This window comes from Cheilinus undulatus, linkage group 6 (assembly GCF_018320785.1).
Source record: "Cheilinus undulatus linkage group 6, ASM1832078v1, whole genome shotgun sequence".
Lineage (NCBI taxonomy): Eukaryota > Metazoa > Chordata > Actinopteri > Labriformes > Labridae > Cheilinus > Cheilinus undulatus.
Window position 1 is genome coordinate 44,721,578 of NC_054870.1, and position 16,811 is coordinate 44,738,388.

Sequence of the window (16,811 nt, forward strand, 5' to 3'; positions counted from 1 at the left end):
TTTTTCCTTCCTCATGGGCAGAACAAGCTCTAATGCCATCCTTCCCACCAGCAGATGAAGTAATCTAAACCAGTTACTGTCACATGCTGCTGGAGCACAGCACGTATACTACATATGTAACCACCTTTGCAAAAAGATTCATGATACTCACAAGTCTAGACATATTGAAAACATAAATCTCCCAAGGTGTTTTCTATACAATTTGTACTTGTGATTAAATCTCTTGATTTCCATACTTTTGAACTCCCTCCAGCTCTTCTTTTATATCAGTTCATTCACCATGCCAACTCGCTTTAAACAGCCTCCCTCATGGTGGTGTTTTGCCCTAAAACCATTTTTTTATCTGATAGATGGACTCGATCTGTAAAGGTTTTGCTGTGCTAGGCCCTCAGGCTCCTGTCTACACCTGCACTACAGCACCTTTGGAGTATGACTCATTGCTGACTCTTCAAGTTTTCCTCCCACATGGATTTAGAACAAAGATATCCTAACATAGAACCTGATATAACCTCAGTTTGATGTGACTGGCAGGTTTAATGACTCCAGATGTAGAAGATGACCCTGGAGGATTATTTTAATAAGTTCTTATTCCCAAATAACAAAAATTTTATCCATCTATTTATTCTGAAATTCCCTGTGTTAGGGTTTACATTAAGGGTGTGCAGATGGAAACGACTACAGGCATCAGCATGGCTAGCCAGCACCAGAATTACTAACTTGTTAGAAGAATGCTGTCCCTCAGTAGATTAGGCTATGGTTGGCTATAGCCTTGGTTAATCTAACCCTACTGCCTGGATGTAAACAAGTACAATAAACAACTGTTGTCACTTGATGTAGGCTGTGAGAGCTTACACTGGCATATCAGCTGGAGCTACCACTGATCAAATTTTTGAGTGTTTTCTGATTTTTTTCACATCTTACGACTTAGTAGCGTCCTTGGGTTTCTTGAAAGGCGCTATATAAATTCAAGATATTATTATTATTATTATTATAGTGAGTCTTGAATTTGAATTTCTATATAACCAACAAGGAAATCAGTCACAGGGAACATTGCACAATCTGGCGCCCCATTCGGTACAACAAGAATATATAAGCTGTGTTTGTATTTCTAAAATACACCAAAACACAGTTGGGTTATATTTTTAGAGAACTTTCTACTTGACTCTTGGATTGATTAGCAAGAAATTTGGTGAATATATACACAAACTGGACTAAAGTCTTTTGATGCCTGACCATTACACCAACAGGAACCATAATGACATTATATTCTAATTCATGTACTTTCATATGGGGTTGCCCCGCCGTTTTGCATCTACAACAGCCCACTTGGAAGGATTTCCACAAAATTTTGGAGTGCTTTTGTGGAAATGTGTGTCCATTCATTCTGTAGAGCATTTATGGGGTCAGGCACTGATGTTGGACCAGTTCATCCCAAAAGGTGCACGATGGAGTTGAGGTCAGGGCTCTGAGTGGGCCACTCATCAAACCATGTATTTATAGTCCTTGCTTTGTGCACCAGGGTACAGTCATGTTTGAATAGAAGGGCCTTCCCCAAACTGTTGCCACAAAATCTGGAAGTATAGCATTGTCCAAAATGTCTTGGTATGCTGAAGCATTAAGAGTGCCCTTGACTGGAGATAAGGGGCCTAGCCCAAGCCCTGAAAAGACAGCCCCCTGCCATTATTAGCCAAACAGAGTGATTCGTCACTCCACAGAACATGTTTCCACTGCTCCAGTGTATGTGTGCTCTACACCACTTCATCCAACACTTGGCATTGGACTTGGTGATGTGAGGCTTGCTTGCAACTGCTTGGCCATGGAAACCCATTCCATGAAGCTCTTGCTGCAAAGATTTCATGCTTACATCAATGCCAGTGGAAGTTCAGATCTCTTCAGTCATGGAATCAGAGGAGCATTGGTGACTTTTATACACTATGTCCCGTAGCAGTTGTTGACACCCACTCTGTAATTTTGAGTGGTCTTCCACTGAGTTGCTGATGTTCCTAAATGCTTCCACTTCATAATAATATTACTGACAGTTGACTGTGGAATATCCAGAAGGGATGAAATTTCATAGACAGTCTTATTGCAAAGGTGGCATCCATCACAGTACCACACTTGAAGTCACGGAGCTCTTCAGAACGACCCCCTTTTGAACTACAGATGTTTGCAAATGGAGACTGCATGGCTAGATGCTTGATTTTATACACCTGTGGCAACAGGTCTGATTGTAACACATGAATTCAATGATTAATAGGTGTGGCCAAATACTTTTATCAACATAGTGTATCCATATTGTACAAAAATATGTGTCCCATCAACATTGGTAATCCCGTTTAATAACTATCAGCACATCTAAATCCTAAAGCAATTTAATCAGAAACCCAGGTTTCCAACAAAATACTGTAAAACAAATGTCATCATCATTATTTTGCATAACCTGTGCAATTCTAACATATGCGCAAGGTGATGCAAATGTAAGCACAGCACTCCAACTTATATGGTGAATACCAAAACCACCAGAAACATCAATTCTAAAAGCTTCATTTTCACTTCACATAAGAACAAGAGGTCCATTTTAAGCATCCATCCATGCATTAATTCATCCATTTTCTTTCCCTTATCCGGGGTGAATTGTAAATGGAAAGCATTGCACTCTGGCTCAGTTCCCTCTTTTTGGCGATGGTCCGGCACAACATCTGCAATACTGCTGATGCTGTCAAGCCAACTGTCAATCTCATGGCCGATTGTTCCCTCAACTGAATCAATCAAACAATCAATCATCAATCAATTGGAAAGTAAATTGTTATTTTTACAGCGCAAAGTTACTGTTGAAAAAACTTGTATAAAATCTCAACTAATTTTCGCCTAAAAGCATGTGGGAGACTCCATGGTCAAATGGAAGAAAGTTCTTTTGTCTGATGAGCCCAAAATGGTACTTTTTGTCCATCAGACAAGATACTATGTTAAGTGGACACAGAAAACTGCACAGGCATAATAGTGGCAGCATCATGCCGTGGGGATGCATCTCGGCAGCTGGCCCTGGAAGGCTTGTAAAGGTGGAGATTAGAAATCAGTTTTCACTTTGACATTTAAGAGGGTTTTTTGTAAACAAAGCCAGATTATATTGACCATGATCGATTAATATAATCAGTTAAAGGCTCTGTGTTAGAGATGATTTGGATTTATTATGAACCATTCTTGGTGAGACATGTACGTTTAGGGATAATAAGCTGGAGTGTTTCATTAGAGCACAGCAGACATTTTATCATATGTTTTCAACGTGGCTGCTGAAATTATCTTTTACAGTAGTTTCCAAAGAAACTGCTGACATCCTAAAAGGAAACAGTCACAAATGAAGACCAGATATGCTCCATACAATGCTAGAAGCAGGACTTGGAAAAAATTGGACAGGAAGGAACTGACCATTCACCTTATTCTTAGCCTTTGTGATAATGGCTTGTGAAGCTAAAAGGAACACTGGCGAGGATATGACCCTTGATCTCCCAAATTATTTTATCCCTGTGTAGCCAAAAAGGGGTCCCACTCTTTAAAATGACTGCATTTTTCCACAGTGTAAATTTGACATTTACAAAGCCAGTTTGTAGGAGGCGTTAAGTTGTGCAAGACGTTTACTTCTGAATTTTTCCTCGCTAGAGAGCTGAAGGAGGATTTTGGAAAACCCCCTCACAGGCAGGGTCCAGCCAGGATGACTTTCCCCTCGATTGACTTTCCCCAAAGCGAGTGTTTCTGCACCTCTGCTCGAGCCACATGGCATTCATTTACACCGTCAGACAGAGAAATTCCGACTGTGGACTGTGACCAAACACATGTAGTCATGATGAAGGGAAGTCGACCGTCGTCCAGGAATAAAAATGCAACATTACACGTGCTTTGCTAAAATGCGTAAAGCTGGAATGCGTGCATAATGTAGTAGAAACAACAGGTGCACTTGAGTGGCTGGTTACTACTTGACCCTTCTATGAAGTTTGAAGACTTTCAGGCAGTAAATAAAACCGCCACATGACATTAATTTGCTGCTGGGATACTTGTTTGTTACAAAACTTTGCAAACTTAAAAAGATTTATGTGAGAGTTTGTTCCAGCTGGATATGCTGTTGAGGAAGCTGCTGAACAAATGATTCCTCACATTTTACCAGATAACTCCTCATTTGTTCATGGTGGGTGACAGTGAGTCATTACACAGATTTTAACCACAGTAGGAGACCTCAGATACTGTTGAGCAACATACTAAAGTTCCCTTAAAAAATGAGATCTTTAATTCAGAAGAAAACTGGGTTGTTAGCTTTCATTTTGTGTTATGCAGCTGCAGACTTTAGCTTTATCGAAATTGATGAAGCTATAGTTATCTGCTATAAATATGGCAAAGGAAGTACTGTATTTTCATTCCAGAAATAACAAGTGCTGCTCTGGGTGTGCAGCTGCCAAGATAAAGAGTAATTACTGCTGCCAAAACCTTCAAGGGGAAGCCAAGCCCTATCAGTTGTTCTTGGTAGAAATCTGTTCAACTAATCCAAACAGTTAAATAATGTCTTGTAAAACATTAGCTCATTGGGGTCTTATCCCCTCTCAGCCAACATTTCCTCTTTGTGATGCTTCCTGATTATTCCTACTGTAGCCTGAAACATTATTTTCTTCTTTACGTGCGACTTACACATTTGTAAAACACTGTATGAGCACAATGCATGCAATACTAAGGTGCAGTGTGCAGTATGCTGCCTACGCAGATTCAAGAAGTATGAAAAAGGAATCTTTACGAGAACTGCTTTTGGCCAGGAGATATCAAGAGACGATTCCATTCATTCTTTGCATGACAGAAGCGCAAACAAGGGACTGATAACTGAGCTTAATGTCTTCAATATGTCACTGCAGCAGCACCGACTGCAGGACATTGAATTAAGCAATGACACAATGCTAAACAAGCGTTACAACATCGTGAAAATTAATGATTAAATCAAAGTCAGCTCAGTAAGTTCATCTGATATTCATAAACGACCACAAGACTTTTAATTTACACTGTCTTCTGATTAAAAGAGTATCACAGATTTGCTTAAATACACCCTCAAAGCAAACATACACTGTAAAATTCAGAAAGGCAATAATCTAGCAGGCAGAAATGAAGGTAAAGTGATCAAAAAGTTACCGGTAAGCGTCCAAGCCCTTGTGTGGATTCCCGTTAGTCCTCTCATTGAGTGCCAGGGATCAATACTGTTCACAGCCCTGGGTTGACTTAAAGTGAATTTCAGGAGAAGTGCACATGTTTCTCTGCTGAATGAAAGCCTGCCCTTTCCAGCAGCTCCCTCTCTGTCTCCTCTGTTTCTGTCCTTCTTCCTCTCCACCCCTCCAACCCCTCACTCCGGACTTTTACTGGCCTACAGCCACCTTCAATTACCATGGGTGGAAAGAGGAGCAGATAAGGAGAGCATGAAATAGTGAAGCAGACAGCCCATCTCTGACAGTCCAAAAGGAAAATAATAGTAATGAGCATAGCCTCCTTCCAAGTGTTGAGGGATTGGATCGCGTGAGGGTTGCTAGGGCACAACCAGAGAACACGGAGTATTCTGGATGCAAAATAAGCGCAAAATCAGCCTGTAAGTTTTACTACACATAGAGGCACTTCTCACTGTCCCTTCCGGAGGATCTGAAATACTCTACAATGCATTACACGGCTCCTTTTGAAATCCCAATTCATCACTGGAGTGGACAGCAGATTATGTTCTACAAGTCAGCAGTGAGCAAGGTGTGAAGAGCTACTGCAGTGCCTTTTTCTGCACCAACAGCTGGAAGTCGTTAGAAATGCAGAGCTCAATCTGCTATCTGTACAGCAGGCAGATCTCGGTTTGATTCACTTGAGCAAGTTTTATCATGTTTGTACTCAGTGGCAGCCTGCTCTGCATCAACTGAGAACAGTAACGATTGCAGAATCACTTTAAAGTTAGAATAAGAAGCCTGATAGTGAGCAGAACACAATATAGCACTGTATAGTATTAGTAGCAGTCAAAAATTAAAATGGGACAATTTGTTTTGAAGCAATTTAACTGTACGAACAGGTTTATGGCATAAATTTTTTTAAAAGTTACTTCAGTAAGTCTACAATGAAAAAAAATGTAATTATTGATTTGTTTCTCTTGGGAAAGACTCTTGGGGTGAGAAGTATATTTATTCAAGTACTTTACTTAAATGTGATTTACTGAGATGGTACGGTGCTATGAAAAAAAGTATCTTCCCCCTTCCTGATTTCTTGTTTTTGCATATTTGTCACACTGAAGTGTTTCAACCAAAACCAAAAAAAACAAATTTTTTAGATTAGACAAAGATAACCCAGTTCAACCACACCCAGGCTCGACTACTGCCAGACTTGTTGAATCAAGAAAAAATGTAAATAGAATCTGGCGGACAAATTTAAGTAGGCTAAAAGATCTCAAAAAGCAACAGATCATGCTGCAAAGAAAGAAATTCAAGACTAGATGAGAAAAAAAGCAGTGAGAGCCACTATCCACAAATGTAGAAAAATTAGAACAGTGGTTTGCCTTCAGTAGTGACCAGCCTACCAAAATTACTCCAAGAGTGCATCAACGACTCATTCAGGAGATCATAAAAGAACCCAGAACAACATTTAAAGACCTGCAGGCTTCACTTGGCTCAGTTAAGGTCAGTGTTCATGATTCAACATAAGAAAGACACTGGGCAAGAATGGAATCCATGGGAGAGTTGCAAAAGTTGGACTTTCATACTTGCCGTATGATGGAACCATGAATTCTGCTCTCTACCAGACAGTCCTGAAGGAGAATATCCAGCCATCAGTTTGTGACCTCAAGCACACTTGGGTTATGCAGCAGGACAATGATTTGAAACACACCAGCAAGTCCACCTCTGAATGGCTTAAAAATTAAACAAAAGAAGGTTTTAGAGTGGCCTAGTCATAGTCCAGACTTAAATCTGATTGAGATGCTGTGGCATGATCTTAAACAGGCCATTCATGCTGAAAAACCCTTCAGTGTGGCTGAATTAAAACGATTTTGCAAAGAACAGTGGGTCAAAATTCCTCCGAAGCGATCTGTGAGACTCATTGCCAGTTATTGCAAACATTTGCTCTCAGTTGTTTCCACCGAGGGTGGCACAACCAGTTACTGGGATTGGGGGGCAGTTTCTTTTTTACATGGGGGTAAAAAAGTAATTGGTAAAAGTAATAGGTTTGGAAGGCTTTTTTCCCATAATAAATGAAATCACCATCTTAAAACTTTGTTTCATATTTACTTGAGTTTTCTTTAAATGTGTTTGATTATCTGAAACATGCAAGTGTGACAAATATGAAAAAAAAAAAACAGGAAGAAGCAAATACTTTTTTATGGCACTGTACTTGTACATTGTCCTTTGCTGTTTACTATTTCAGGGAAAAATCCTTTTAGTTAGCTTTCACCTGCTTTTTTGGTGTGTATCTGCAAGCTTCAATACTTCAGTGAATTCCTTTAAAAACATAGACTGTATGCAGTGTTGAGCAGCATTAGAAATACTTGTTGTCCATCTGGTGGATCAGTGGTTCAGTTTACCTCCTGCAGTTCACATGTGGAAACGTCCAAAGACAACACCCAAATTGCTCACGAAAGGCATTAACATCAAAGTGTGAATGCATATGAAAGAGAGTAATGAGTAAGGATGGGCACCTTACATATCACCCACTGTCATCATTTGCTGTAAGGAAGCAGAAAAATGAGGGTAATATGCCAAAGGGCCAAAGAAAACCACAGTACTCTGCTGAAGCACTGGAGGTCATATAAACACCCCATGTTGAGATGTAGGCAAGACTGCAGATTTTTGATTTAGAAATAAACATGTATACAACCTGGTTGCCTCAAAAAATGATATTATTTTGAATAAAGATATTGAGTTATACGTTAAGATTAAGGCCAGCCTCAGTTCTGCCTCTTGGTCTGTTTCCTTGGCTGACCCGAAGTTAGTTTTAGACAGTGTTTTCAAGATGGTGGTCACCGTGGATTGGCCTCAGAAGCTTCCCTTCACTCAGACTTTGTCCACTATTCTCTATAGCCATAAACTCCATTTGTACAAGGGCCAGGTTTTGCCTTTGATGGATGCTTTGGAGGCCTGACTTTCAAATAAACTTAAATGAAGAGATGTTTTGGTCTAATTAACATATTTTTGGATATTTTATTTTATTTAAAATGTATGCCATTTTTAGCCTCTAAAAGTAAGATCAGTCCCCATACTGTAGCCAACCTCAAGGGGGCAATTGAGATATTTTAGCTGAATGCATCAGGCTTACTGAGTTTGAATATGATGTGCCCTAATTGAAGAAAAACCTGGGCAAGAAAAAGGTCTTTAGTTTTGATTTTCTGGCATGAAAATGCTTGAGGTTGAAAAAAAAAACGTTGTTTTAATCAAGAATGAACTCAAAATATGTGTTTGTCATGTGTCATATTTGCTAATAACGGGTGACAGGGAGTTTAAAAAATGCCTTATATGCATCAACCTATTTTTTTCCTCTGCATATTTTTGAATTTGATAATGTTCTGGGGGCTGGATGGGAAGATGTTGGGGGCCTGAAGTGGCCGCCAGCTGATGATCACTGCTTTAGAGTCTATAGCTGTAATTCGGTAAATATGCCATAAAATGGGATGTTCTTTGAATGGTCAGCAGGTTGGAAAAGGGCTACGCAGTCTGTTTCCCGATAGTACAGTTGTATCATGCTTTGCTATGGTTCATAACAGTGACACCCAAGCTTTTTTTCCTTGGAGCAGCCCTACTCTTGTCTAAAGATGTGAGGCTGTCTTTCCTGTCAAAAATTAACATCAATTGCGATTGTTTCAGTGATAAAATGCCAACTCAATCTGCAAACATTTAAGACCTCTGAATAAACCATCAAAACAGTGTTTTATCATAATTTAAGTACACTTTTTGCTGTGCCATTGATCAACTTTTGATCTCTATCAAAGTTGTGGCTTCCTAACCTGACATGTCAGATTGATGTGTTTCACACATCCATCTGGGAAACCTTCAATACTAAGCGTTTGGGAAAGGGTAGAGGATTTGAAAAAAACTCAGAGTGTGATTGGATGAACGTTCTGTCTGTCACATCTTTACGGGCCAATCAGAGCAACAAAACATGTGATTGTGTCGCCGCTACCAAGGAATGAAACATGGCGACTATAGACATGTGAGTACAAGACTTTTGTCATTTTTGAAAAGAAAACAACTCACTGCTGTTCTTTGTTCTTCTTTTAATGAAGAAATGTCATTAAGTTCTGATAAAACTGGCGCTTTAGCAGCATCCATGCTAAGCTCTTCCGCCATAACGGCACTGGCTTTTTTTTACTGCTTGCTTACGTCACGACTCCGCCGCTCCTGAAAGTACTGCCCCTTGACGCTGATTGGTCCTGTCACTTTCTAACCGGGCCCAAACTGTTCAGACGGGAGGTTTGCAAGATGGATTTGCCAGTAAGAAACAAGGAAACGGCATATCCATCTGCTTTGCAAGGTTAGTGGCTTCCCATAATCATGACAACAGGATAATAGTGATTGCAAAATTACTGTCACCTACTGTGTAACAGGTTTCATCAGTAGTTAATGTTTAAGTCTTTTTTGTTAATTTGTATTGTTTATCCATTGTTATTACTTATCATTATTTTAATATACTTATGTTTTCACTCATTTATAAACAATTATTGCTTAATTTCAAGGTTTAAGAGTGTTTGAATGTGACAAATGCATGTGATGCAGATGTAGTAAACCCCCCTAGAGACATTTTATTTGAATTGAATTGATTGCGTAATTGTTGAATAATCATTATCTCAATACCAACCAGAATAATCATGATTATGGTGTTTGCTATAATTGAGCAGCTTTAGCATACTTTCATAATTCTGACAGCCTCTGAGCAGACAAAGCCTCATGTCACTCCTATAATTATATATATATACACATATATATATATATATGTGTGTGTGTGTGTGTGTGTGTGTGTGTGTGAGACATGCTCCTTACACACTGATTAAACAAAACTCAGCTCAACTTTGTCTCTTTTCATACATGAAACCATGCAGCCAAAGACTCTGCACAAAAACAGACAGGAAATAAAGATAGAAATTCACAGCAACAGACAAAATCCTAAAAGACTAAAACAGGAACATAATGCAATATTCATTACTCATACAAAATATGGAAATATTGATTACTTTTACTCTAAGTTTGTTTTGTGTTACCAATAGTTCCACACAAAAATCCTCAAACAGTCCTTTGGAAATCTTTGTGTACTTGGCAGGTATTGCTAAGACACCATCTTGTGCTGAAATCAAGCCGCAGTGTTTCCCCATAGCTGGCCTGGTTGACCCTGAGCCTCAGCACACTCTGCTGGATCCCACAGGAAAATACTGTGTTGGAATAAAGAGCCAGGGAGGGGCCAACCTGCCGCTGAGAGTAGACTTTCCAATGCTGAGTAATTTTCTGTCTCTGTTGACTGTCCTCTGGTTTGTAACCAACACGAGGTGCACATGAAGGAAAACACGGGACAGAAAATCTGTGTTCTCATTGTTTTTCCAACAAGCGGCCACTTTAGTTGTCTTCTGAGGCCTGAACATTCATCAATATGACTGGACTGTGGTCAAATTTCCAAATGTGACATTGATTACATTCAGCATTAAGAAAGATTACATAATAAATATGATAGGCTAGATAAAGTGTGTGATGGGAGAGAACATCATGCTTTTTTTTATCATATATGAAGTTTGATTTGGAAAGGCAAGTTTATCTTTACATGTGTATATCAAAACATTAGAATATCATAAATTTTTTTTTTTTTTTTACCGTGAGTTGGTCAAGAAATGAAACTTTCATATATTCTTGGAATATTTCAAAACTAATTTTGTTTTAATCTTGATGGTTATGGCTTACAGCTCACAAAAAGCAATTATTCACTATCTCAAAATATTTGAATTCTACAAAACATCAGTCCAAAGAATGATTAACAATACAGAAATGTTGACCCTCTGGAAAATTCTGCTTATTTATGCCCTCAGAACTTACAGGTACATCTCAAAAAATTAATATATCATGAAAAAGTTCAATATTTTTTGTCAATCTTTTCTGAAAGTGAAACCCATATATTATATAGACTTGTTACACATAGAGTGAAATATTTTGGACCTTTATTTCTTGAAATGTTGATGATTATGGCTTTCAGATAAGAAAACCCAAACTCACTGTCTCAAAAAATTAGAATATTACATAAGATCAATATAAAAAAGAAGTTTTAAACAGAAATTTCAGGCTTCTGAAAAGTATGTTCATTTCTATGCCTTCAGTACTCAGTTGGGCCTCCTTTTGCATGAATTACTGCATCAATGCGGCGTGGCATGGAGGCGATCAGCCTGTGGCACTGCTCAGGTGTAATGGAAGCCCAGGTTGCTTTAATAGCGGCCTTCAGGTCATCTGCATTGTTGGGTCTGGTGTCTCTCATCCTCCTCTTGACAATACCCCATAGATTCTCTATGGGGTTCAGGTCAGGCCAGTTTGCTGGCCAATCAAGCACAGTAACACCATGGTCACTGAACCAGCTTTTGGTACCTTTGGCAGTGTGGGCAGGTGCCAAGTCCTGCTGGAAAATGAAATCAGCATCTCCATGAAGCTTGTCAGCAGAAGGAAGCATGAAGTGCTCTAAAATGTCCTAGTAGATGGCTGCGTTGACTGTGGACTTCAGAAAACACAGTAGACCAACACCAGCAGATGCTATGGCAGCCCAAATCATCACTGACTGTGGAAACTTCACACTGGACTACAAGCAACATGGATTCTGTGCCTCTCCACTCTTCAAGATCCCAGAGTCTGGAGGAAGGCGCTAAGAACTAAAATTGTAAAAATCAAATGTGTTTGATATTTACATTTCAGGGTCTTTGAGACTACGGCACGATTTGGAGCAGTAAAATAATCGTGTTGACATCACACACGAGGATTATTCAGACAAACAATCATTTGCATCAGGCTTCACTCAGGATACACTCCCATGATCATCAGGGTAGGCAAATCTTGCCTCAAACCTGGAGTGTGTGGCTGGCTTTAATTAGTCACAAAAAAATCAAATCAATAATTTTTTCTTATCAAAATGTTTGTTTACATAATTAGCTTGATAGCACTGCCTTGTGCTGAAACCAAGAAGTACAATACAGTCATGCACAAGCTTCATGTCAAATGTGGGCCGTATTTCATTTAATTTTTAGAAATTGCTGTGGGCCAATCAAACTATGGCCCATGGGCCACATTTGGCCCATGTGTCATGGTTGGGACGTCCCTGCTATAATAATTAAACAAGACTTGTGTATGTTCATCATCGGTCAATAATAAAAACTGTAAAATCTGTAAACTTTTCTTTTATGATACAAGAATAACACAATATTATTGTCTGACTTGTCCAGCCCAAATCTGGCCCTGACACAATATGACTTTGCCACCCTTGATCTAATGTGTGCAGTCATGATTATAATGTCAAAAATCAGTTGAAACTGCCGTTATGTCTGTGGCCTCCAATGATCTAGATCTGGTTAAGGTTTGGAAACCGTCTAGTGTGTGGAGCTGTTTTTTATTGATACATCATACCAATTAATAATATCAATTTGTAGAGCTTCCATTCATTACAACTTGCCCTATGTTACAACTCTTTGCTTTCTACCATGTTTTTTTATTAATGCTGTATAAAAACTCTCTATTAGGGTTTTGTAGGCTATAAAATGTCTCCACATCTATGTGGTTGAAGCACACAAAGTCAGACTGGAAAACTTGGAAAATGTTCTAACAGTGTTTAAATATTTCTGGAAATCCACGAAAGTGACCACATTTTAAAACTTCTTTTTCCTAATACATTTGCCTTTAGGGCTAACATGCAGGAAGATGACAGATCAAAGATACTGTAAAAGCCCTTTTTCTATTTAGCTATTCATAAATGAGAGTTAATAACTGTTCCCATGAGACAGCTTCACTTTCTCAGACAAAAGGAATAAAGGACAGATTCTTACATTGGCCTTTAGCTTTTTGCCATTGTTTTTTAAATGTCAGCCTCTCGGGGCCATGGCTGATAAATCTGAGTTTCCAGTGGATTTCCAAAGAACTGTTTGGAGATATCCAAGTCCAGACTTCTTTTTTTTAACTGTCGAAGCAACTTTCAACTTTCACTGTGGATTTTTGATGCAACCAACAGCATTCATGATTGAGTTAATATCTGCACTTAGGTACAATTGTAAAGTTTGTAGGAATGAATTAAAGCCAAATTTTTCATTTGATATTGGCAGATGGCTTCCTAGATTGTATTTTGGCCTCTTTTTCTGTCCTCATGGACTGTTTTCTCAAATACAACCAAGACTATTATGACATAAGTCACTAGTACTTAGGCTATAAATAGATTTCACTCTAATAATAATAAGCTGAATGAATTAAATGCTAAAAATAAAGCAGCACTGGGTTGCACAAATGAACAAGTTGTACATCCAAATCACGAGGAAGCAAATTAGCCGGTTTATGTTTATGTCATTCTCCGTCTCAGACATGCCTTTTTCTGCCAACATGTTTAAAAGTGAGTGTGGTGGAAATTTGTGTCAGGATGGTTGATGAAGTCTACAGTTGGACTTCACAACAGCAGCACCCTGCTCACTTTCACTTCTACTAAACACAATTATCTGTTTTATGACTTGCATCGACTAACACTGTCTGGCTGTTTTAAGTTTTTTTCAACAACTGCCTGAGGACAGCGCTAAACCTCTATCCAGTAGCCTCTGATTCTGTGCCATAACTTTGAAGCTCGGCCACGCTGGGCCGTTTTAATCAGCTCACCAGTATTATAAGCCGCATTTATCATCATCACTTGTTTGGTTTGCCACAGAGATAAATAGTGATCATGAATCAAGTGGTTGAGCCCAGAATGAAAACTCAGAGGATAATGGTGGATGAGTAATAGTTTCCATGACAGAAGTAGCTGCAGCATCCAGAGGAGCATGGCACTCATGATGCTGTCGTCACAGAAGGGACGGAGGAGGAAGAGCTGCAGTCAATGAGCCTCTCAGAGGAAATAACAAATGTGAGCCAATGATGGTCAGAGAAGAGCCACACGCAGAGCTCCCTGTGAGCCTGCCCTTTAGAAGTATTTATTCATTAGAATGAGCTTCGGAAACACTCAATCATCATCTACCTCAACTTAGCCTTTTCTCAACATGTATCACAAAGCAGGGGGGATGCACACAGCAGGGCACCACTCATCTCCAAGGCTAACACAGTACACAGAAATGATGTCTGGTACCATGGAGCAATAAATAATCACTATTCCACTTGGCTGGCAGGTTTCAAATGCACACAGGCTGTGCTGAATTGGTGCTTCCAGTGGTGCCACCAGGATTGAATTAGATATTACTCACCAAAACCATTTCAGTGCATGTATGAAACATTTATCTTCCAAGTTTTCACAGGTATACAGTCACAATGACTAAGAAGAGAGAGAAAAAAACCTGTCCATTTAAGCTACCCATACAATACAAAAACTCGGACTGACCACAGAAAGCCAGACAACAAACCTTCAAAACAACAGTCACAACACTGGGGTCAGTTTACTGCTGAATTCTAATCCATTAAAGCTATTCCAGAGGAACGTTCAGTTATAGGTTGTTTCCACAGAGTGGTCAGTTTACCATAGTGAACCATAGTAGACCGTACCCAATCAAACAGGACCAGCTAGTGGAAACGCAGCGTAGAAGTCGGTATTTAGCTTTAATCCAGCTGGTGTTACGGTTTCACAGGCCACTGTGCTAACTTATCTTTCAGCTGAGTAGTTGCTATTGTTAGAGCAGATGTCAAAGACAGAACATGTCCTAAAGAATGCCTCTTTACTTTTTTTTTTTTTTTTTTTTTTAATTATAATGTCAAAATTAGACGTACGATACCATGCTAGGAATGTAATGTATCAAAATCTAGTATGATAATACCTTGGATACAAATCCATTGTAAAGTATTTATTGTGGTATGAAAATAATAATAACAATTTAAAAAAGGAACAAACAAAGACTTGGAAAAGTCTTATGCTGTTGTGGTGAGATGGGTTGTGAACGCTTCCTTAAGAGTCTTTTGGCCTGGCGGGATTCTGTTTCTTGCGTCTTTTGCAAATCTTTTCAGGGTGATGATTTTCCAAGTGGCTCCTTTTGTCACTTGTATTTCCCCATCAGCTCTGTCACTTTAGTCTGGCAGTGTCTGCATGTTGTTTTTTGTTTGTTGGTCACCTTTTCTCCTTTTTCATTTCTTGAAACTGGAAAACTAAAATGCTTCTGCACATCAAATTTAAAAGTCGCTGGAGCCTCCACAATCTCTAAAACTTTGTCACTTAGTTCTCTCTCACTACTCGTAGTATCCAACTTTTTCGTGTTGTTAGATCAGGCCAGAAAGTCGAGCACAAAGGATGATGGGTAGTTGTAGATCCTACTTCCCTTCGCTCTGCTCCTGTTGTTTGAAACTGTCACATGTCCATGATGGTAGACCAGTCCTGGACTTAACCATGGATTGGCCAGCTGCTGCCTCCTTACGTACTGCAAATACTAGCAATTCTGACATTCGCAAACTCTACAAACCTTACAAGAACATTACTTTTTATTTTAAAATACCTGAAAAATGTCCAGTTGATTGAGTTTGATCATTGCTATGCTGCTAGTCCAACATCAGAAAACCTTAGACATAGAAACCTTTGACTGTTTAAACCAGCTACATTATGGTAATCAACATGGACCTTCAAACATGTTTGTGCTATGATATCGATGAATGAAGAGATGGGAAAGATGGAAACTCAAGATTAAAAGTATCCATGAAAGAGAATTAAGCAGGATCTGCTGTTGTCATAATTTAGTTTTCATGAAAGAAATTACACTAATAAATGCACTCAGAATATACAGGGCTACAGCTGGGGGCATTATTAGGTGCTACAACAGCATATTTAGAGCCATTATGTCTAAAGCATTGGTGATTATGTCATTGCTGCACTCGTCGCTACAACAACTGTAGGTCGTTAACTCTTTTGTTGGCAGTTTAGCTCAAACATGTAAACAAATAAAACATTGAAATGTGCAAACACTAAAATCAGAACCAGAAATCTTCACTGTTAGGATCTCCAAACCTCCAGACTGAAAGAAAATCGTTTCATTAACTTTGGTGGAGCATGCATGTTAAGAAGCAGACTCTGCAGTTTTTTTCTCTGAAAATTAAAGTTCAAAATTACCTAAATAAAAACAGTCTTCAGACAGGCTGTTGCCTGATTCCATAAAACCACACCAAGATACCCATTGGAACAAGACAAATCTGGGAGCTTTTGTATTATTGGCCATGTCAGATGGTTGTGGTCCCAGTCTGGCTCAGAATACCAGTCCTCATATGCTCATTCATCTCTGAACAATCACAACCCATTATGAGCTTTGTTTAGGATAGTGGTACTGATGCATTTTCTTGGAAAAGAAAATAAAGAAAAAACAATATGGCTGTCCATCTTGTTGCATACAAATGGTGACAGTTAGCTTTCATGTGTTTTACGCTGGTATAAGGCCACTGTCTCGCCACTCTGCCGTAAGCTCAGATCAGTGGAATGCCATAGTGATGTTTCTCCTTCTGGAACTTTGTCCCATCTCCACACAGGACCTCTGGAGGTCATTTAGAGTCACCATCAGGTTCTTGGTCACCTCAGTTTGGCCAGGTGACCAGCTCTCAGGAAAAGTCCTGGTTGTGTGAAATATTCGAGAATTATGAAGGCATGGGCTATTATGAACC

At 39.2% G+C, this 16,811-nt stretch overlaps 1 protein-coding gene and 1 long non-coding RNA gene across 8 annotated transcripts in view; one reads left to right on the plus strand and one right to left on the minus strand.

The window, feature by feature from the left end:
- col21a1 (collagen, type XXI, alpha 1) overlaps window positions 1-5,319 on the minus strand; it is a 44,836-nt gene extending 39,517 nt beyond the window's left edge. For 2 of the 3 annotated variants that reach the window (XM_041789223.1, XM_041789225.1), the window contains exon 1: window positions 5,164-5,300. Coding sequence is in view for 1 of the 3 variants with exons in the window: in XM_041789224.1 (XP_041645158.1) it covers window positions 5,164-5,209 (46 nt within the window). In the remaining 2 variants the exon portion in view is untranslated. Of the gene's footprint in view, window positions 1-5,163 lie in introns of all 3 variants that reach the window. The other variant, XM_041789224.1, reaches the window with a different exon arrangement.
- Window positions 1-16,811, plus strand: part of LOC121510892 — a 123,875-nt gene that overhangs the window by 78,616 nt on the left and 28,448 nt on the right. The gene's annotated exons all lie outside the window — the stretch shown is intronic.